At 32.8% G+C, this 23,108-nt stretch overlaps 1 protein-coding gene across 1 annotated transcript in view; it reads left to right on the top strand.

Moving 5' to 3' along the window:
• The window catches only part of LOC114328633 (cell adhesion molecule Dscam2), a 384,871-nt gene that overhangs the window by 259,471 nt on the left and 102,292 nt on the right, over positions 1 to 23,108 (top strand). Inside the window, exons 7-9 of the mRNA XM_050644410.1 lie at positions 1,753 to 2,064; positions 7,437 to 7,642; positions 11,340 to 11,547. Of these exons, the coding sequence (XP_050500367.1) occupies positions 1,753 to 2,064; positions 7,437 to 7,642; positions 11,340 to 11,547 (726 nt within the window). The remainder of the gene's footprint in view (positions 1 to 1,752; positions 2,065 to 7,436; positions 7,643 to 11,339; positions 11,548 to 23,108) is intronic.

Below are 23,108 nucleotides of genomic sequence, written 5' to 3'. Positions count from 1 at the left end.
ATATTCGTGTACAAGAAAAAAAAGTTATAATGAGAAATTTAAAAAATAATCCTAAAATCAAAAATCGTTGCAAGTACTTATTACATTTTGAAAAATAATATCTTATTCAAAAATAATCGTAAAAAATGTCAAAAATAATATTTTTTTATATTAGGTATTATATAATATATAATATTATATAATATATTATATAATATTATATAATATTTAATATATTATATATTAATATTATTTTATTTTTATATTATATTAAATAAATCGTTAAAAGTATAAAATTTTGAAAAACCATAATCTTTTTAAAAAAAGTCGTACAACGTTATACAGTAGACCATTTTAAAGGTAATTGATGTCTATTTCTATTACGTGTACCATTGCATATACCTAAAGTTACGTAGAAAAAAGTTACAGACCAATCTTTGCGAAATAACAAGGAAAATTGCACAAAATTGCTGTAAGTGGCGAACTTTGAAAAATCCTATTTCGAAAACTGTAAATCCTAATGACCTATACCAAACATCATTTTAAAGAAAAAATATGTAAGTTTTTTTTCTATGAAGCAATGTCTATACCTATATCCCCGTGGACAAAAGTTATGGGACAAAAAACAAAAGTTCTTTCTTTTGGGTTTCTTTGTGCTTTTTCTTTTGAAAATATTTTTGTAAAAAAAAGTATCATTGACTTTTAAAAGTGATATTTAGATAGGAAATTTAACCAGGAACAATTTTTATGTAGATATGTTTGTACCAAAAGTGCATAGAACTCACCCTAATGTAACCTGTGCCCAGGGACTAATTGACCCATTTCTCAAAAACGCACCCCTTTAAATGGTAGCACTTTGCGGTTTTTTCATATATAGATGTGCATTGACCATATGAAATAATAAAACCCCGTTAACGTTGTAGTTCCTTTTAGCTATCTTATTTTGAATATAATCAATAGCCTATTTAGCACATTACAAAAATTTTTTTAAGCGAATTAGGAAGGTTCCAAGTGTAACCTAAGTGATGGAAAATCATTGAATAAGGACAGGCTTGTTTTGCCCCCTTATTTTATATTTATTGCTATTTTAAAGCAAGGGTGATAAATTAAGACATTTTTAACCAATCGCATCTGATAGAAAATTTAATTATCTTTGTTTTATTCCTATAGAATTTTGTTCTAAAATGAATAGTTTTTAAGTTATAAGCAAAATAAGTAGAAAAAAAACGAAAGTTTTTGAAATTTTTAAATATTTTATTTGTTTTATTAATGTTCCGGGCATATTTGAGAAGGAGCATAAATCAATTAATATTAACGAAGTTATCACCTAACTTTATCCGCAAAAGTCTGAATGCCACCTCTCACATCCACCTAAAAACACATCCTTACTGGTCTATAGTAACACGATTTAAAAACACTAATAAACAGTGATCTGAATTTATAAGACTGAACGTGAAACGTATCGTAAATGTCGTAAAATGCAAAAAATGTTGTTAGTAAACAAGATAAAGTAACATTTTTTGCTAAATGTCAAAAAAAAATTTATGGTAACGCGATCATTTAAAAACATTAAAAAACCGCTTCTATTGTTATAAATGAACATTTTTTATAGTTAATGTTGACTTCCTGTCCATTAAAACCACTATACACTGACAAAATTTAAAAGACATACAAAATGCAAGTGTCTCGATTTGTTTGACCAGAAGTGTATTTATTTAACGCATCATAAAATAAAATTATAAATAAGATAAAATATTCATCCTTTAAATCCAGGAAAACCAATCGCCCAAGACAACCGCATGGAAGTAACAGCCGAACCACCTCGCCTGACCTTAAAGGCTCTCACCAAAGAGGACAGAGGCATGTTCCAATGCATCGTGAGCAATAACTGGGACCAATCTCAAGCCATCGCCGAACTCGACATGGGCGACGCCGGTCCTGAACTGATGTACTGGTTTTCGGAGCAAACACTTCAACCGGGCCCGACGGTTTCTTTGAAGTGTGTGGCAACGGGAAATCCACCGCCACAGTTTACTTGGACTCTGGACGGATTTCCCATTCCCGATCATCCTAGGTTTTTAGTAGGTGAGCTGAAATTATTGACGTTTTGTAACCGAGTTTGCAGGTGTTTTTCTTTTATCGTTTGGCCGGTTTATATTGGAAATTTTGTATCTAACTAGAACACCAACTGTGGTTGAAAATGTGTTTTAGAACATAATATGATCCTTTAATCTCTATCAAAATTATATTGGAAAAGCAATGGAGTATAACAATAGGGCAGTCAATGAGAGCAAGAACAGGTTATTACCTCCGAATTCTATCCTACTGCATGGATTTTAATGAAATTTTAGGAATAGCCTGAAAATATCTCCTTATTCAAAGTCTACCCTATGCCGATGTGTGCTTTTGTCTTGGGGGGCGGTTCCCACCCCTTCTCGGGGGTGGAAAATTTTTTGGTTAAACAACTACGGAAGTTGCTAGAGAACCTAATTCTAAGCAAAAACTGTTCTATAATTTTTTTTCGAAAACTCAATACTTTTTGAGTTATTCGTGGTTAAAAATTGGCCATTTTCATTTAAATATAACACCTTTTCAAACGGTTTTTTGCGAATACCTTAAAAACAATGCATCTAACTAAAAAAATTATATAAAACATTTTTGTAGCCCATAAAAAATCAAAGAGATTTGTTCCTTCTTCAATCTTCTAGCTATAATACAAAAAGAGATATGGTAGGTAAAAAGAGTTTGTTTTTTTGGTGCATGCTCAAATCAGTGTATTCAACTTGAAATAACAGAGAAACGGTCGATTTTAGGTGTATAATGGTACCAATACCTTTTATTGTGCTATAATATACAATATTAAATGTCGATTACATTCAAACTAAGCGAGGTATGCTGCAAAAAATTGATGACTAACGAATTTTAAGAAAAAAATTGAGAAGTATATTTAACCCCTCAACCACAAGAATTTAAATGCATCGTTTTCCTTCTACAATACATTTTACTACAGTGTTATTTTTATGTTCAAAAAGTTGAGCGGGTTTAAAATGAATGGTTTTCAAATTATAGAGCGCATATTTAAATTTTCTTAAAAATCTTCCTTTTTGTCCATGTATCTTGAAGATGATAAGAGATACTGTTATAAAAAATCAAATCAAAATGTTTATCTAGAAGAAACCTACATTTTTGTACGGCATCTTTTTTTGGAGTCTCTTTTCATGACATCATTTTCGAGTTACATGGAGAAATAGGAAGATTTTTAAGAAAATTTAAAAATGCGCTCAATAATTTGATCTTATTTTTTCAAAACCATTCATGTTAAACCCGCCCAACTTTTTAAACATAAAAAGAACACTATAGTAAAATGTATTGTAGAAGAAAAACGATGCATTTAAATTCTTATGGATGAGGGGTTAAATATACTTCTCATTTTTTTCTTAAAATACTTTAGTCGTCAAATTTTTTACAGCTTATCTCGAATAGTTTGAATGTAATCGACATTTAATATTTCTTAATTTATAGGTCTTTTCAAGTACAACAAAAGTTATTGATGGCATTATACACCTAAAATCGACCGTTTCTCTGTTATTTCAAGTTAAATACACTGATTTGAGCATGCACCAAACAAACTCTTTTTACCTACCATAATATCTCTTTTTGTGTTATAACTAGAAGATTCATAAAGGAAAGAATCTCTTTGTTATTTTATAAGCTACAAAAATGTTTTATATAGTTTTTTAAGTAGATGCATAGTTTATAAGGTATTCGCAAAAAACCGTTTGAAAAGGTGTTATGTTTCAATGAAAATGGCCAATTTTCAACCAGGAATAACTCAAAAAGTATTGAGTTTTCGAAAAAAAATTATAGAACAGTTTTTGCTTAGTATTAGGTTCTCTAGTAACTTCCGCAGTTATTTAAGCAAAAAATGTTCCACCCCGAGAAGGGGTGGGAACCGCCCCAAGACAAAAGTACACATCGGCATAGGGTAGACTTTGTTTTTTGGGCTATTTCCTACTTACTGTGAAAATATCACGTAAATCGATATAGTAGGATGGAATTCGGAGTCACATATCCTCATTGACTGTCCTAAACTGTGTTAATATACCTAATAAAACTAGTCAAACAGATAGTTAGACGAACCAGCGCATTAAAATATGTCATTATGTCATTTTTTAGATTAGTGACCTATGTGTATTCGCTTCTTGTGTGTTTATACTTTTTCGTTCGTCGTTCTTCCAATTCCTTTAATCCAGGACTTTTTTCAGCTACTTTTTCGACATTTTGTTGGTATTAATAGCAATATTTGGGACTTATTAACAAATTTCTTCTTCTTTTTCCTCTACACAGTGTGTTCCAACGAAAATTTGATCCCCTCCCCAGAAATTCAGAAACCAAGAGTTTCTTCACAATTTAAAAAAAAAACACGTCAATTTGTATTGGAAGAGGGACGAATTATTGTCATGCAAAATTCATTTGACAAATGTAACCCCCTACTGCTCCCAGATTTTTTAATTGTAAGTGTAGTCGAGTTGCACATTATTTGAAAGGTATTTTTTTTTTTGTACAGGACTCTAATTTTTTTAAATTTTCTGAATAACTTTAAAGACAATTTTGGATTTAACTAATTTATAAGAAATTTGTTAAGTTCAAAACTATCTTTAAACTTATTACGTAAAAAAAATATAGTGTGGTGTAGAGAAAAAATTACCTTCCAAATGATGTGCACTCGACCACACTTGCTATTTAAAAAAGTGAGGGTTGATGCGGGGCAGTAGGGGGTTACATTTGAGGGTATACATTTTGCATGGAAATTTTGAAGAAGCTCTTGGTTTCTGAGTTTCTGGGGGGAAGGGGCAAATTTTCGTTGAAACACACTGTATAAGTAACTCTGCTTGTTCATTGTCGGACTGATACCTCTTTGGAAGGTTGTCACTCCATCTTTTGCGCGGTCGGCCAATACTTAACAAACCATTAACAAAAAATGCCCGGAAATATGAGTGTCATCATCTAGCCGTTACAGTCCACTGTTGAACATATGCCTCCTCCAAGTTTCTCCACGTCTCCCTAACTTGAGCTATCATCATCCAGTTCCCGGTAGTTCTCTTTACGTCGTCACTCTAGCGCGTTGGTGTTCGACCTCTGCTTAGTTTGTCCACCCACTATCCACCCATTCCAATAATCTTCTAGTCCACCTGTGGTTCGGTGTCCTTGCCACATGGCGTGCCATTTCGTTTGACATCCATTTATTTTTAGCTACATATTGTACTATGTCTTTGATTCTTGTTCTTTGCCCGATGTATTATTTGGTATTGTGTCACTCCTTGTGATTCTTAGCATGGCTCTCTCTATGCCCCTCTGAGTCACTCTCACTGTCATTGTTAGTGTCTCTGCTCCGTATGTTATCACCGACAATACGCATTGTTCATACAATTTTCTCTTCAGATATATGGGCATATCATTTTTACATATTTGATGTAGCTTACCCAACGCGGCCCAGCCCAAACCTATTCTCCGCTGTATCTCGTGCGTTTGGGTATTCTGTCCAATTTGTATCTCGTGTCCAAGGAACTTATACACATTATGTGTTTCTGTTATGTCGGCGTCGTCTATTATGATGTTTTCTGCAAGCACTAAATTTGTCATTATTTGAATTTTGCTTACGTCTATTCGGAGACCTACTGCTGATGAAGCTTGTGCCATTTCTTCAACCATTTGCCTCGCCTTTGTTATCTTTGATTAAAACGATGTAATGCAATAGGAAAGTAACAAACAAATAGTTGTAGCATGTTGTAACTAATGTGCCAAAGATTGCAGTGACTACCGAACCATATGCTTAATGTCACATATCTTGAAAATTCTGCTGAAAATTATCCACGCCAGAATACACTCTAACCTGGAGCTGGATATTAGTGACACTCAATATGGGTTCCGCAATGGTATGGGTACCAGAGAGGAATTATTCTCCTTCAACGTGCTGACACAGAGATGTTTGGATGTTAACCGTCACCTTTACGTCTGTTTTATAGACTACAATAAAGCGTTTGATAAAGTAAAACATGATCGACTCATGGAAATTCTGAAAACTAAAAACCTAGATGAAAGAGATTTAAGACTAATAACACACCTCTATTACAATCAGCGAGCAATAGTAAGAATTGAAAAAGAAACATCTGAAGAAATGGAAATAAAGAGAGGAATCCGTCAAGGCTGCATACTATCACCTCTATTATATAACGCTTATTCTGAAGAGGTAATACGAGAAACTCTGAAAGATGAAACAGTCGGCATAAGAGTAAATGGAGTCTTAGATAACAACATTAGATATGCAGATGATACAGTAATAATAGCCGGTAGTTTACAAGACCTGCAAAGACTCATGAGAAAAATAGTAAGGTGTAGTAGGGAGTACGGACTCTCTCTCAATATCAAAAAGACGAAGTTTATGAAAATTAGTAAAAACAACCATAATACTACCGAAATCTTGATAGTAGAGGGCCAGCAGATCGAAAGAGTAAAAAAGTACACTTACCTAGGAACACTTATAACAGAAAATAATGACTAAATCAATGTCAGAATCAAAAAAGCACGTTCTAATTTTATGAAAATGAAAAAGATCCTATGTAGCAAAGATCTAACATTAGCTTTTAAAGTACGCCTAACAAAATGTTACGTATACAGTGTACTGTACTATGGAGTGGAATCATGGACGTTAAATGTAGAGACAATGAGACGACTTAACGCCTTTGAAATGTGGACCTATAGAAGAATTATGAGGGTTTCCTGGGTAGATAGAGTTACGAACAACGAAGTACTAAAAAGAATAGGTAAAAGAAGGAAGTTGAACTTAAAGTTAAAGAAAGAATGCTATAGTATCTCGGATATATGATGCGGGGCGAGAAGTATAGCATCCTGCATCCTGCGACTCGTAATGAAAGAAAAGATAGATGGCAGAGGAAGCATCGGAAGAAGACGAATTTAATGGCAGAAGGAGCTGAGAGAATGGGTTGGATGCTGCTGAAAATAACTATTTAGAGCTACTGCCTCAAAAATTAAAATAGCTATGATGATTCCCAACCTCCTTAGCGGAGATTGGCAGAAAAAGAAAAAGAAGTAGTTAATGTATACTCGTTGTGCTCCCTCCTCCTCTTCCTCTAACTTTTCTCCTCCATAAGAATGTAGTGGAGTCATGTAATTTGTTTGACTATTTCTGTTCAGTTATCTCTGTCCTGTGAGTAAACAGAAAATGAGTAAACAAACATGTCCTTTATTTGGTCCGGCCATCATGCTGGAGATCTTTCTCTAAATATTTTGCCCTCTACATTGCCTTCGACCCTCATTTGTTCCATGCCTACTGATCTTCTTGTTATAATAATATGTCTAATCTAGTCTGGTCTAATATGTCTAGTTATCCACATTTCAAATAATTTAAATAAAACCCTTTTGCTTTAATATTGCAGGCCAATACGTAACCATTCAAGACGACGTCATCAGCCACGTCAACATCACCAACATTAAAGCCGAGGACGGAGGAGAATATACATGTACAGCTCACAATACAGTTGGGAAAATCTCTCATAGCGCTCGAGTAAACGTGTATGGCCTGCCTTATATCAGAGACATGCATAAAATCACCGGAGTCGCCGGCATGAGTTTAATTATAAAGGTAAGTGGTAATTAATATCTATATACTCTAATGGGTCTGTCAAAGGGTAACATGGTATTAATATTAATTATAGTTTACGTCAATTAACTATGTTCCAAATATAATGTATCAAATTTGCAATATTGCAAATTTAAAAGCAGCAATAAAATTCCTTAAAGATGGAAAAGCTTGTGGTCCAGATGAAGTTTAGCCAGAGATCATCAAATTCTTCGAAGAGAATTTCAGGAAAGAAATAACTATTATTTTCACTGAGATACTTATATAACGCTATTAGGATTGAAAACTTTACCTTTCAATTGCCAGATGACGCTAGTCACCTAATCCATTCACGTCAGTTGCGGTGTGGGGGATAAACTTTCGTTGTTGGTCACTTAGAGTATGGAGCAGTAGGCCTACGTCTCTCCGATGAGACTCCAATAAGAGTCGAAAATCGTCTATTCAGAGTGCTGGATTGCGCTCCGTATTCTAAGTGAAAAATAGGATTGTTTAGTAAGTAATATGATCTAGAAATGAATGCTAAAAAAACAAAAGTCATGATAATTGGCAAACAAGGATTGAAGAACAATTTACCATCAATGAGAAAATGGTAGAACGAGTGTCAACATACACATATCTGGTTACAGTAATGAATGAACAGTGGGTTCATTCTCAGGAATCGAAATGAAGAATTGTAAAAGCCGTAGCAGCTTTCATCAAAATTATTTAAAACAAAATTTGGATTTGAAATTAAAATTCAGAATGTTACGATCCTATAATATTCTCCATATTGTTATAAGCAATAGAGTATTGCACCTTAACTGATATTCTACATTCGAGATATGGACAGAAGAATTTTAGAAATTTAACGGGTGGACAAAATATCAAATATAAGAGTGTATTCAATGTATGCGAAAGTAGAATGGGTAATAAGCAATTTGGACTTAGAATTGGTCTAGGAACTAGAGAGGCACTATTTTCTATTAGGATTCTCTTACAAAAAAGTTGTGAATTTCCAAAGAACGTTTATATTTGTTTATTGGACTTCGAGAAGACGTTCGAACGAGTAAAACACGAAATACTTCAATTGTCTGCGAGCAGTAGGACTAAACCCCTGCAATATAAGACTGCTAAAATACTTATATTACAATCCAATAACCCATCAAATGTGAAGTACGACAGGGTTGTGTTTTGTAACCCAGTTTGTTTAATCTATACTCTGAAGAAATCTTTAGGTAGTTTTTGGATGACAGACAAGTCGCAGTAAGACTAGGCTGAGAAATAATCAACAATATCAGATAAACTGACGATACAGACGTTCTTGCAGGAAATGTTTCAAGACGTTAGAAAATCTTGTCAGTAAAGCAAGTTATCGGTGAGGCCATAAAATTAACTTTCAAAGACTAAGTGGTTGGCAACCACTTAGTTATATAGTTGTAAGACATGGACATTAACAACCACAGTAGAAGAACTAGAAGAAGAACCGTATCGGCAGCAGCCGATAGAGAAGGGTTTCAGAAAATTATAAACACGATGACTGCTAACGTCTGAATACAAACACGGCACCTAAATCAGATGAAACCTTATACTTATTTAGACTTACCTGATTAAAAATTTAATATACGTTAAATATACATTACTAGGAACTACTACCAGATGTGAAAACTACCGCACACTGTCACTAATAACACATGCAAGTAAAATCTTGTTGCATATCATCAAAAATAGATTAAAAACCTATCTACATTACCAAATACCTCAGGAACAAGCGGGGTTTCTAAAGGGTAAAGGTACAAGGAACAAATCCTGAACCTGAGACAACTCATTGAAAAGTCTAGAGAATTTCAAGTACCTATGATTATATGCTTCGTTGACTTCCAAAAAGCATTTGATTGTGTAAGCTGGATAAATCTGTGATCAATTTTAATAGAAATGGGCGTACCAATGCACCTGGTGACACTTATTAAAAATCTGTACTAGTCTAATATAGCGACAGTACAACTATATCAGAAGTTCTTAAACCAATTCAAGACCAAGAGAGGTGTTAGACAAGGATGCGTGTTGTCACCTGACTTATTTAACATTTATGGTGAACATGTCATGAGGATGGTTTTAGAAGGATGGGCCGGTGGAGTAACAGTAGCTGGTAGGAAAATCTCCAATTTAAGATTTGCCGATGACACTACACCTATTGCAGCAAATGAGCAAGAAATGTTTGATCTTCTGCGAAGAGTTGAGTACGAAAGCAATAGAGTTGGTCTGAAAATCAATAAAGCTAAGACAAAAATAATGGTGGTCGACAGATTTGACTCTATTCAACTGACTCACATATTACAGGAATACCAGATAGTAAACACCTTTGGCTATCTCAGTTCTAGTATAACTAACGATGGTAACTGTGAAGCAGAAGTTCGGAGACGTATTGGTATGGCAAAAAATGCGATGATTCGCCTAACTAAAGTTTGGAAAGACAGATCTATCTCTCAAAATATCAAGATGAGACTGGTGAATGCCCTTGTATTCTCAATATTTCTATACGGAGCAGAGACTTGGACTCTTCGCGCATGCGAGCGCCAAAGAATTGATGCCTTTGAGATGTGGTGCTGGAGAAGAATGCTGTGCATACCTTGGACAGCTCATAGGACGAACATTTCCATTCTAAACCAACTCAATATTAAAAAAAGGCTGTCCACAATATGTCTGCAACGAATTCTGCAATTCTTTGGTCACGTGGTTCGCAGAGGTGACGACAGTTTGGAGAGATTAATTGTTTCTGAAAACGTTCCGGGGAGAAGATCAAGAGGACGATCACCAACTAGATGGTCTGACCAAATAAAGTATTCAGCTGGAAACTCATTCTGCGAAGCTCTTAGAGCAGCTGAAGATAAAAACCAATGGAGAAACATTGTTAGGAATATTGGAAGAAATCATGAAGTAATGGGTAAACGACAGGAGAGAGAGAGAGAGACAGAGAGAGAGAGAGAGAGAGAGAGAAAGAGAGAGAGAGAGAGAGATATATATATATACATTACTTAATATACATTACGGTCCAGTTATTCAAACGCTAATCAAAAATGATCATTATCAAATATTTAATTACAATTATATTTGATTAAGCGTACTTCTGACAGATGTCACATTTTGAGGTTATGTTGACATTGTTGACGGATTTATTTTATTATTCAGGTTTTAATCTAAAATAAACCATAATTAAACTCTTTCTGATGTTAATTTCTTGTTTTTACTTACAAATCAATAATAATAATAATAATAATAATAGCAATTTTTAATAATTTAACAGCTGCGGCTATATTTTAATTACTGCTTTACATACAATCAATGAGTGATTAGTGTTTTACATGTAGTTTTGATGTCTCGATTTGATTCCCATCAAGGAAATTGATTACAATAAACTGATTGATTATAATCAACTTCTTGATTAGAGTTCGAACAACCCGCTCTAAGATACAATATTTTGATATTTCTAATTGGCTGCAGATGTTAATATTCTATATTGTTTCTAACGTCGTTTTTTTTTGTAATTTATAAAAACCTCAAAAAAATATTAGGACGACAAAAAACGTAAACCCCGAAGTTATACATGACGTAAAGTTATCAATCATCCTTATACCCTCTATCGATAAAAGCCGAACTTAATGTAAACGTCTTAATATGTCTCCAGAGTGCCCCAGGACCTCAGCTTAACGTTTTCTTGTTTCAGTGCCCCGTGGCAGGCTACCCCATCGAAACAATAACGTGGGAACGTGAGGGTCAAATTCTTCCTATCAATCGCCGTCAAAGGGTTTATGCCAACGGCACTCTTGTGATTGAGCAGACCCAGAGGAGAGAGGACGCCGGCACGTACACTTGTCAAGCTCAAAACAGGCAAAGGAACACGGCGAGGAGGGACGTCGAGATTCAGGTCATAGGTAAATAAATCACAAGTTCTATAGAAAATACTTACAACTATCATTTGCAAAATTACCTATTCGAAGCAAAATTGATTTTTGAAGTTATACTTCTTTAGGCGCGTTTGGAAGTAAATGATGTATATGTGCGCGAATTCATCAAAAGTCTTGGTGCTGGGCGCAGATGAAATTTTATAGGTGATCTGATTGGGTATTACAATGACCTGTCAATAATTGTTCAATATGGCGGTTATGGATAAACAAATGTTGTGTATATTAGTTTTATTGTTGTGAGGACAGAGACAAAAGCAAGTTTATAATTGTAGTGACTTTTTAATTACTTTTTAAAAGCAACAGGTACGTAATTGTAAATTTTTCAGTATTGTAATAAAAAATTACATACCTATTTGGAAAATGTAAAATGTACCTACCTAGTAGGTAATGCTTTGATTTAGATAATATATTGTTTTCTTGCTAAGTGTTTTGTTGTATTTTAATATTTTAATTCCGCAAAAATCAAACTAATTTGATTTAAACGAGGAAAACGAAAAGACCCAGATACAAAGTTTACTGTAATAAAACATTTAAAAATAATTGAAATAAAGTAATAAACAATATTGTAAATCTAAGACTTTTCGTCAAAAGAAACTGCTTTATATCCTGAATTTCCGGCTTTAACAATTTATAAGTACAGAGACGACGAATGTAGAAGAAAGCAGAAAGGACAACCGTCACGTATCTACTCTCTTTTCGTCTAGGAAAAATGCTGAAAGACAGTTTCGAGTAGTCAAAAATCTGAGTAAAGAAGAACAAGGGAACCCCTTGTTCTTCTTTACTCAGATGTAACTGAGCCAAGCTCAGAACTGAGACAAGTAGGAAGAAAACCAGTTTCTTGGTTAAAAAACATTCGTAAATGGACTTAGATATCAAATGCAGAACAAGTATTGTTCCGTGTTACAAAAGATAGGGGAGCTTTCGCAATGGTGACCTCCATCATCGAATAATTCTTCTTATTTTCAGCTTTCAGGTATATTATCTCAATTTAAGTATCTTCTGGGTATTTGTAGGGGATATTCAGGTATGGACTCTTGTAGTTCTTTTGCGTAGCTTATAGGTTTGTAGTATTTATGTCTTCTCTCCTTAGATTTGGAATTAATCTCCAAGTCTTCGAAGACTTGCTTCCACCTAGACATAATTCCATTTCCTCACATGCTCGTTCCTATGTTTGAAATCAAAAAATATGTGGCTGCATTTGAAAACTGTTCCCAAACAACAAAGAATATCTTAAGATTTGAATTATTACTTATGTTTTTGTTAATATAAATAACAAAATAAGTAAAGTAGTATAAACAGATCATTTTCTAATCTCGTATTGTGCTTTTTAACTCTCTGCATATTTTTCTCTCGTAGAAGTGTCTTAACTTTTAAATTCGGTTCAAAATTTTCTGAAAAGGTCAGAAAATTGATAAAATGTTTAATTTGTTTCATAATTTCGCCAGTAGTATGAATTTTTTGTTAACATTTATAATTTTATAAGCTCAGTGACAAATTTTTGCACTTTATCTTCATTAAACTAGAGAATAAATGACCATAATCTATAAAAAATGAAGCGATGATAATTAGTAAGGCAATATATATAATTGCTCAATTTATTTTCGTCGAGAAAATATGAAGTATACATATCGCTTATTTTCTGAATCCTATAAAACCTATCAGGACAGCGTAAATATTAAAAAAAAAAACAAAAATGGCATCCCTATAAAGTAAAATTCGTACAGGAAGTAAATGAGGATGATCCACATCGCAGAATTAAATTAATTTTTAAGAATTTTTCGCAGAATTTTTAAAGTTAAATAACTTTAACACTAACCCTAATTTTTTAACCAAATCTTTTTTCTGATGAGCCTACTTCCCACGGTCAATAAACAAAACTGCATGTATAGGGCTTTTCATTCACAGTCATTTGTTTCGAGCTTCTGTCATGTGTCACATAATATTAATATATCCACGTCATACGTTACTATATATACCAATGATACAAACCAAAGACGTATGACGTAGAAATATTAATATTATATGACACATGACAGAAGCTTGAAACAAATGACAATCGATGAAAAACCCTATTGGTTAGATGAAAATCCGCATTGGGTGGTGGTAGCACATACGCAGTATCGACAAAAGATCAATGTATGGGCAGGAATAGAGCTTTTCCTGCCATATGTTGTATAATCTATGTATAATATTCATATATCAAAGATTATACAACATATGACAGAAGCTCGAAACAAATGAGAGTCGATGAAAAGCGCTATTATTAATTACCAATATTGGACCTTGATAGAACCATAGAAGAATACTGACCATTTTTGGGATTGGAGTTAATTCCAGAATTAGCCAGGCTCTTTTATCATGATATACATTATCATTTCGTGAATAGATCACTTTTCTTTCAGCAAGATGGAGCAACTCCTCATTATCTTCAAGACATTCGTATATTAACTGCAAAATAAAAAGGTTATACTAATTCCTGCCTATGAATGTCAATATTGACCACTAAAAAGTTATATTATGTTGAATTGGCAATAAAAAACTGTAAAAAAAAATTGTAAAATATAAAGATGATGCTATTTAAAAATACGCATGGTATCCTTATATCTCAAAAACTGCACATTTGGCAACGTCGAAAATATAGCATTTTAAATCGATGGTCCATCTAATATACTTCACCAACATTTTGTTACTATCATACAGGATATCAGAGTTATCCTGATCCATCTCAGAGGCATTTTTCAGTACGTCACAAGTGACCGAAAAAAAGTTAAGTCCGTGATAATACACATTTATAACATTTATTTTAACATGACAGTTGTCAGAATCGTAATCAGGCAAATATCAAAAGGGTATTGCAGTATAAACCTTTTATTTGCAATTTGGTATAAAAACAAATCAATTGTGTTTATTGCGTTTATAAAATGGTATTTTCTTTGATTTGTATAGTCTTATAGTCATTTTTGTTCGATTATGGCTAGAATGGCAACTAGAATAAATGTTATAAATGACTGTGATCACGCATGTACCTTTTTTTCTGTCACTTCCAACTTAATGCGTTAGAAATAAATCGAAAAACTGTGACGCACTGAAATATTCATCTGAGAAAGAGTATACCGTTATGTTTCCACACTTTACGCGCGCACTGTAAATATTATAACGACCTTCAAATATTACTTTAGGGTCAAACTAAAGTAGATCTACAGGAATCAGATAATTTCGTAGTCAATCCTTATAATATATCTCTTACTTCTTGTATACACCCAATTTACTTACAGCCGATACCATTTAGAGGCAAGCCCTATCGCATAAAATCAAATTTATAACAGTAACCCCAATTATAACTTCAAGCGTTATATCCGTTGGATTTTCTTATCACATAAAACGTGTTATATTAGGTCAGCAATAACAGTTACCGTAAAGTTGATAATAATTTTTATTTGGGGTGGTTATAGCTTTTATTTGCCAATTGTTTTTATGCTTTAATGCTCCGGGATTTTTAGAGCCTCATTTTAATCCCGTGTTTTTGATTACTACATTCCCAAGAAATACATTTTTTTAGGTTTTAAAACCTGTGATGATCTCGGATAAAAAATTCAGTCGGTGACGAAATTCTTTTTTATAAGACATTTATTTTAAAGCCAAACATACAAAAGATAAGGCAATTAGCTTTAATTATTTGTTAGTTTCGTAATCAAAATATATGTACAATCTATATATGGATGCTTCAGAAGTCAAACGGTGTAAGTTAAATTCTCCCTAAAAGTTACTTATGAGATGTAAGACCAAAGAATACACCAAAGATAAATAGCTTGTCCTTGTTTGTATTTATGAATATAATACTTCTTATATTATGATCAATAAAGACGGATTATTTAGAAAGGTGAAGTTTTCAATCCTAATAGCAACATTTATAATATTGAAAAATATTAAAAATATTACTAAAAGATTTTTAAATTGAAAACTTATTGGTCCATTTCCCTGGTGATACCTCCATGGCTTCTAACAATTGCAAGCCAGATGAATGCTGAAGCGAAGAAGACAAGAGAGAATTCAAAAAAGTTACAATTCACGACCCCGTCTGTTCAGCTGGTAAATTCCAACGGAAAATGGACCTAGTTACTCAAAGGAGTAAAGGCCAATATAAAAATAAAATAAAAATTTTTAATATTTTTCAATATTATAAATGTTGCTATTAGGATTGAAAACTTCACCTTTCAATTGCCAGATGATGCTAGTCACCTAATCCATACACGTCAGTTGCAATGTGGGAGTAAGCTTTCATGGTTGGTCACTTCGAGTATGAAGCAGCAGGCCTACGCCTCTCTGAAGATGACTCCAATAAGAGTCGAAAATCGTCGGTTCAGAGTGCTGGACTGCGCTCCGTATTCTAAGTGAAAAATAAGATTGTTTTGCCTTCGCATTGCAACTGAATAAAAATGGAATTTTTATTTCATTTTTATAACGGTTTATTCATTTTTAATGGCTCCTCATTTTTCTGTAACTATTTTCACAACATCTATATATCTTATTTCAAACAGTTATTGACTTACATCGATTGGCTTCTGAGGCATCCATATCTTACTTTCGTAAATCTCGGGTAGATGTGACGATATTTGATACATGAATAAATGATACTAAACGACGATCGAATGAATTAGGAATAGCATTTATTTATTAACACAAAATGTATATACAGTCCCTGACCATATTATTATGACCACCTATGAATTTTTATAAAAATCAACTATTCCACTAAATACATTTTGTTTAAAAATTATTTTTAAATTTAATATTGTTACGTAATGCTAATATTATACATTAACTATAATATATTTAATAATAAACAGAAATAAAATATTTGAAAATATTACATATTTATATATTTTTTAATATTTTGTTGAATTGTTGACCTTAATCACATAAAACATATTTGGGAGCTTTTAAAACAAGAAATTTCCAGTGAAAATGTCACAAAACAAAATTGTTTTGATTGAAGAACTAATATATCATCGAAACCACAATGACAAATTGAAGCAAAGTGAATTTAACTGCATTCGAAGTATGCCAGACCGGTACTAGCAATAATCAAAGTTAAAGGGGGCTCAACTAAATATTAAAAAATATATAAATATGGGGTATTTTTAAATGTTTTATTGTTACATACATATAATATATTTAACAATAAACAGCAATAAAACATTTAAAAATATTACATATTTATAGTTTATTCATATTTTGTTGAGCTCCCTTTAACTATGATTACCGCTAGTACCCATCTTGGCATGCTTTGGATGCAGTTAAATTCACTTTGCTTCAATTTGTGATTGTGGTTCCAATTAGTTCTTTAATCAAAACAAATTTGTTGGTGACTTTTTCACTGGAAAATTCTCATTTTAAAAGCTCCCAAAAATGTTCTATGAGATTAAGGTCAAGAATTCAATAAAATATTAAAAAATATATAAATATATAACATTTTCAAATATTTTATTGCTATTTATTTTTAAATATATTACAGTTAATGTATATTATTAACATTACATAACAACATTAAATTTAAAAATCATTTTTAAACAAAATGTACTTAGTGAAATTTGATTTTTATAAAACTTCATAGGTGGGCATAATAATATGCCCAGGGACTGTATATAAGGAGAGGAAATCTCGCTGAACTCGCGAGAGGGTAAGACTTGTAAGGATCTACGCTCAGCTCGCGTAGCTTGGGATGGTGTTGTGAATCGTCGTATTCGCTCAGCTCACCAAGAAGGCGAGGTTAGGAATATGGTCAGGAAACGTTTAACTCACCTATTATACCTACTTGTTTATTCTCCGTTCAGCACACAGAGAATAAACAAATGGTTTTCCGTTCCGTCTTTTATATTGCCCGAGACGCTATAAAAACACGTTTGCTTATTACATTGGTATACTGTAGATGATAAAATTATATTATCTTCACAAACCTGTCAAAGTAAATAGGGTCGAATATAAACATTAAATTTATTTTTTCATTTGTATATAGCACATTATCCATATTTCTTCCTTCCGTGGTTTTAGCAAGGTTTTTTACTTCCGTTTACCCTTTCTGTCGGAAACCCGATTTCTATATCCGAACTTGCGACCTGCACTGATAGTTGCTGTGCTACTCAATCTACCCAACAACTACCAGAGGTAGAGCAAACAGAATTAAAACAGATTACCAATTGTAAAGTGATAAATGGTGAGTGTGTAGCTAGTCAACACCAAATGGTGATAATGGAAATGGAGATCCAGGTAAGGCGGAAAGAAAAGCAAATATGACGCCAGAAAGTAAATTGATGGAGGAGTTGGATGAAAAAATTGTGGTACGAATGGAGAAGGAAGTGCTAGGAAAAACATGACTGGTAAAGGTCCTCTTAGATATACTGAAACTTGGTGGTGATTACGGAATACAAGAAGGATCAGTTCTTTGGGCAGAAAGAGAGGAAGAAGTATAAAAGAGAGGAAGATAAGGAGATAACCAAGGTAGTAAAGAGGAAAGCAAAGAGTGTATCTACGGCTAAGGAAAGATCGTCTGAGCAGCTCTATAACGAGTTGGAAACAACCGACAGAATGAACAGTTTGTACAGCATTATTAAAGTAAATGTCAATCATCAAAATACTTGACTCATATATGGCAGATTAAGAATGCGGATGGAAGAGTGTTAAAAACCGATGTTGAGTCATTAAGAAAGTTGTCAAACGAAGAACACCAGAGGAGAGATAGAGGATGTGAGATCCCAAATGATAATTTAATACCGGGGATGGCGAGAGATGAGGTTATCGAAGTGTTAAATAGGATGAAGACAGGTAGATCAAGGGCTCGAGGAATGAGGAGAAAAAGGAAATATATATACATGTATTTTAGTTATTAGTAACAATACTTAAATTAAAACCAAACTTAGGCTAAATAATTGATGGATTCGACCGTTACTTGATGGAAGTTCATTTTATCTAACAATAAAACACTGAAAACGTTTGTTTTCTATATTTCCACAAAATGTATTACAACTATGTGACTACAGCTGTTTCGGCAGAGTGCCTTTCTCAAGTGATTTAGTTTACTATGTGTTTGCCTTTTAAAGTCTTTAACTGAAAAGGTTGAGGAGTGGGGAGCTGTTTGTCTCGAGTTGGTCATTCAGAATTATATCTGTATTTTTCAATTTATTAATTTCCACAGATTCTAATAAAAATAGCTTAAGGCCTTTATTTTGAATATGCAAAATTTTAAACTGTTCATTAAAATAATGATTATGATTTAAAAGGTGAAGTTCATATGTAGAAGTGTCTGTTTTTATATTGTTGAAAGCCCTTTTGTGTTCTGCTATCCATTTGTCAAAGGTTCTGCCAATTTGACCGATGTAAATAAATTTTCGGACAGTCATTACAAGTTAGTTTGTAAACACTCCTCTGTAGTTGTTTTCTCTTTCGGCTCTTATTGTTCTTAATATATTTGCTTAAGTTGTTATTAGTTCTGAAAGCTGGTGTTATTCCTTTCTTTTTTATGTATCTGGCTATTTTTGTTGTTATCTTGCCAGTATATGTGATAGAGCAGAAGGTACTAGGTTCTTTCTGTGGTGGTGGATAGACTAATTTCAGAGCTTTCTTATGGAGTTTTTGGTTTAAAATTTTGTTAATTGTTTGTTCGTTATAGCCATTGTTTACTGCTATCTGTTTAATGATGTTCAGTTCTATCTCGAAGTTATTTTTTGACATTGAGTTCTCCGTATATCATAAACCTACCCATACTGACACAACTATACACAATTCATTATCCCATCCTACACAACACAAATTAGCAGCCTACCATAGCATGATACATAGACTGACAGAAATTCCCATGTCAGAAACCATAACTTCGAGATAGAACTGAACATCATTAAACAAATAGCAGTAAACAATGGCTATAGCGAACAAACAATTAACAAAACATTAAACCAAAAACTCCATAAGAAAGCCCTGAAATTAGTCTATCCACCACTACAGATAGAACCCAGTACCTTCTGCTCTATAACATATACTGGCAATATAACAAGAAAAATAGCCAGATACATAAAGAAGAAAGGAATAACACCAGCTTTCAGAACTAATAACAACTTAAGCAAATATATGAAGAACAATAAGAGCCGAAAGACAAAGCAACTACAGAGTGGTGTCTACAAACTAACTTGTGGTGACTGTCCGAAAACTTACATCGGTCAAACTGGCAGAACCTTTGACAAACGGATAGCAGAACACAAATGGGCTTTCAACAATAGAAAAACAGACACTTCTACAAACGCACTTCACCTTCTAGATCATAATCATTCTTTTAATGACCAGTTTTAAATTCTGCATATTCAAAATAAAGGCCTTAAGCTATCTTTATTAGAATCTGTGGAAATTAATAAATTGAAAAATACAGATATAATTCTGAATGACCAACTCGAGACAAACAGCTCCCCACTCCTCAACCTCTTCAGTTAAAGACTTTAAAAAGGCAAACCCATAGTAATCTAAATCACTTGAGGAAAGCACTCTGCCGAAAGAGCTGTAGTCACATAGTTGTAATAAATTTTGTGGAAGTATAGAAAACAAACGTTTTCAGTGTTTTATTGTTACGCTAAATAGTTAGGTTAAAATTCACCACAAATAGGCGGCATGTTTTACAATATTTAAGAGAAGTATGTCAATCTCCGTTTTTTTCCATGTAAAAATCAATTCACCCTATCGAAGTTATCAAGTTAAAAATGTACAATACAACGTATAGAAAAAAAAATAAGTTTACGGATATTTTAGCAGAAAAAATGTCAAATATTTAAATTTACCAAATCCCTGAAATTATATCTTCTATTGTTATCGCAATTCATCTGCCCTCTGTACTTCGATAGGGGAGGCGATATAGCTGGATTAACACGTCATAGAGGCTGGAAATCTACATAAGTATTGCGAAATCCTTTAAAGTTATACTTGCCATTGTTATCGCAGTTCATCTGCCATATTGTACATTGTTGAAAGAGGTGATATAACTGGATTAAAGCTTCATGGAGGCCGGGTATCTACACAAGTATCTGAAGAATACATTGATCAGTAAAATGGCGAATCTACGAGGGGACTATTGAAAAACCTCTTCCCTCAACAAGGTTCAAATTAAAAAAAAATTGTTGAAGCATAAAAATATATAGCTGATATGAAACTTAAACCATAGACAGAAAAATTCCACCCATTATATCCACTAGTTAGAGAAATTAAGGGAACTTACTGCATATATTATTATTTATGTGTTTTATGTCGTTTGAGTTTATCTGTTCTATGTCTTTTGTATGGTATTTCATTGGAAGTTTTCCTCCCCCAAGTCCAATGTCTAGATCCGCCACTGGATCAACAGATCTTGAATAATACTCTAACGCAGCTCGTTTCCTAAATCCTGTGTAATAATATCTAGTTTAGTAAAATAAGATTACACTACCAGTAAATCAAAATGTAAATTCATACAGGTTGGAACAAATATATCAAAGTTTAGATGAGTACAAAAGATATTTTCAAGAAAGTATCCAAATCATATAAGGTAATCATTGTTTAAATAATTAAAAAGGGGTTATTTTTGCACAATATTTACTTTTTAACTGCTGAGGTAATTTACATTTTAATGAAGGTCTTTAGGGTTTTTTTCTACAAAGCTGAAGGACAAAACTTTCACCTAAGACTTACTAAATTAAATTTGACCCCAAATTCTTTAAATAATTATATATAAAATTTAAAAATCAAATTTGCAAAGAAAGTATTTTTTGCGTTTTAAATAAACACTATAAATTATTTTTTCTATAACCGTGTTAAAAATGCAATTTTTAGCACTCCATACGAGCGTTAAAAATGCTACTTTAAGGCACTAGTGCTTTAAAAAAATTTTAAGGCACTGCAGTTCGTATTGACCGTATAGCAATTTTGATGTAATGTCAAAAAAATATAAAAATGGAATGTCAGTCAAGTTCAAGTAAAAGTTTCTGTAGATATTGTCCTGTAATTACGTTTGTAGAAAAAATATTATATGATATGCGTGTTAGAAAGTACATTTTTAAGGCACTCATGTGAATTGCAGAACTCGCTATCGCTCATTCTGCAAACTTTCACATGCGTGCCTTAAACGTGTACTTTTAACACTACTTATATCATAAATAACTATTACCGAAGTTGCACTATATTACCAGTATTAAGCAGAAAAAAATTGGTTAAAAAATATTTAATAATTCATGAGACATTTGTTGACAAATGTTACTATATTTTCAATTGCAACAACGCGGTTGTTACCAAAAGAATATAAAACTGTGTAAAACCTCGTTAATAGTTTTATTTTTATGTATGTTTTCGATCAATGTATTGATAAACTCAAATTTCAATTTAACTCCCCTCTAAAATGGCATTTGAAAATTGTTCTAATGTGTTTATAATTTGTTGTTTTTTTTTAATAACGTCACGGGGATAAAACATTTTGAAATGGTGTTCCGATAATCCGGTTCCTGGGAATTTTTCACTAATTAACAAAATTTTTTTGTCGTTTTTTCTTCTTCTTTTTTTTTCTTATAGTAAAAGATATAGTAGTTTTGCTTATAGATGGGGTTTCATTAAGAATGTCCAATCTCTGACTTGTCGATTTTAGACCTCAAAATATTAAGATTTAACCAAGATCACTTTAATAAAATATGGCTCCCTATTGAGTTACAGGAGGTGTTTTATTTAAAAATTTAAAAATTATTTTTGCTCAGTATTTTAAAACTATTCGACATATCCTTTTCATACGTGGTAGAAAGTGTAGGTACTATACACCCTATGAAATTATGTTAAATACAGGTTTCCGGCTATTACCAGAGGCGTACGACAGGCGGACAGGGGAAACCAATTGGTTGACCCTTCCCAAATTCTACGTCACTGGCAAAATTGCCATTTTAGCGCAATTTTTAGATTCTCCCATACTCTCAATGTAAATAACTTATTTTTACTCGTAACGATAAAGTCATTAGTTTTCGAGATATTGGCAGTTAAACATGTAACGGCACAGTTATTTTATTTTGATTAAGGTTTTGTGCCGCTTAATTTTTAATTTCAAATATCTCGAAAGATAATGATTTTATCGTTAAGACTGAAGAGTATATTGTTCATTATTAACGATAAAATCCTTAGTTTTTGAGATATTTGAAATTAAAAATTAAGCGGCACAATATATTAATCAAAATAACTAAATAATTGTGCCGTTACATGTTTAACTTCAAATATCTCAAAAACTAATGACTTTAACGTTTAGAGTAAGAGGATGTTATTTACATATTGGAGAATTTAAAAATTGTGCTAAAATGGCAATTTCACCAGTGACGTAGAATTTGGGAAGGGTCAACCATTTGCTTTCCCCTGTCCGCCTGTCGTACGCCTCTGGTAATAGCCGGAAACCTGTATTTAACATAATTTCATAGGGTGTATAATATGTACCTACACTTTCTACCAAGTATGAAAAGGATATGTCGAATAGTTTTAAAATACTTAGC

This window comes from Diabrotica virgifera, chromosome 2, assembly GCF_917563875.1.
Source record: "Diabrotica virgifera virgifera chromosome 2, PGI_DIABVI_V3a".
NCBI classification, from domain to species: Eukaryota; Metazoa; Arthropoda; class Insecta; order Coleoptera; family Chrysomelidae; genus Diabrotica; species Diabrotica virgifera.
The sequence above is the reverse complement of the archived record's forward strand: the minus strand, read 5'-3'. Positions and strand labels throughout refer to the sequence as shown.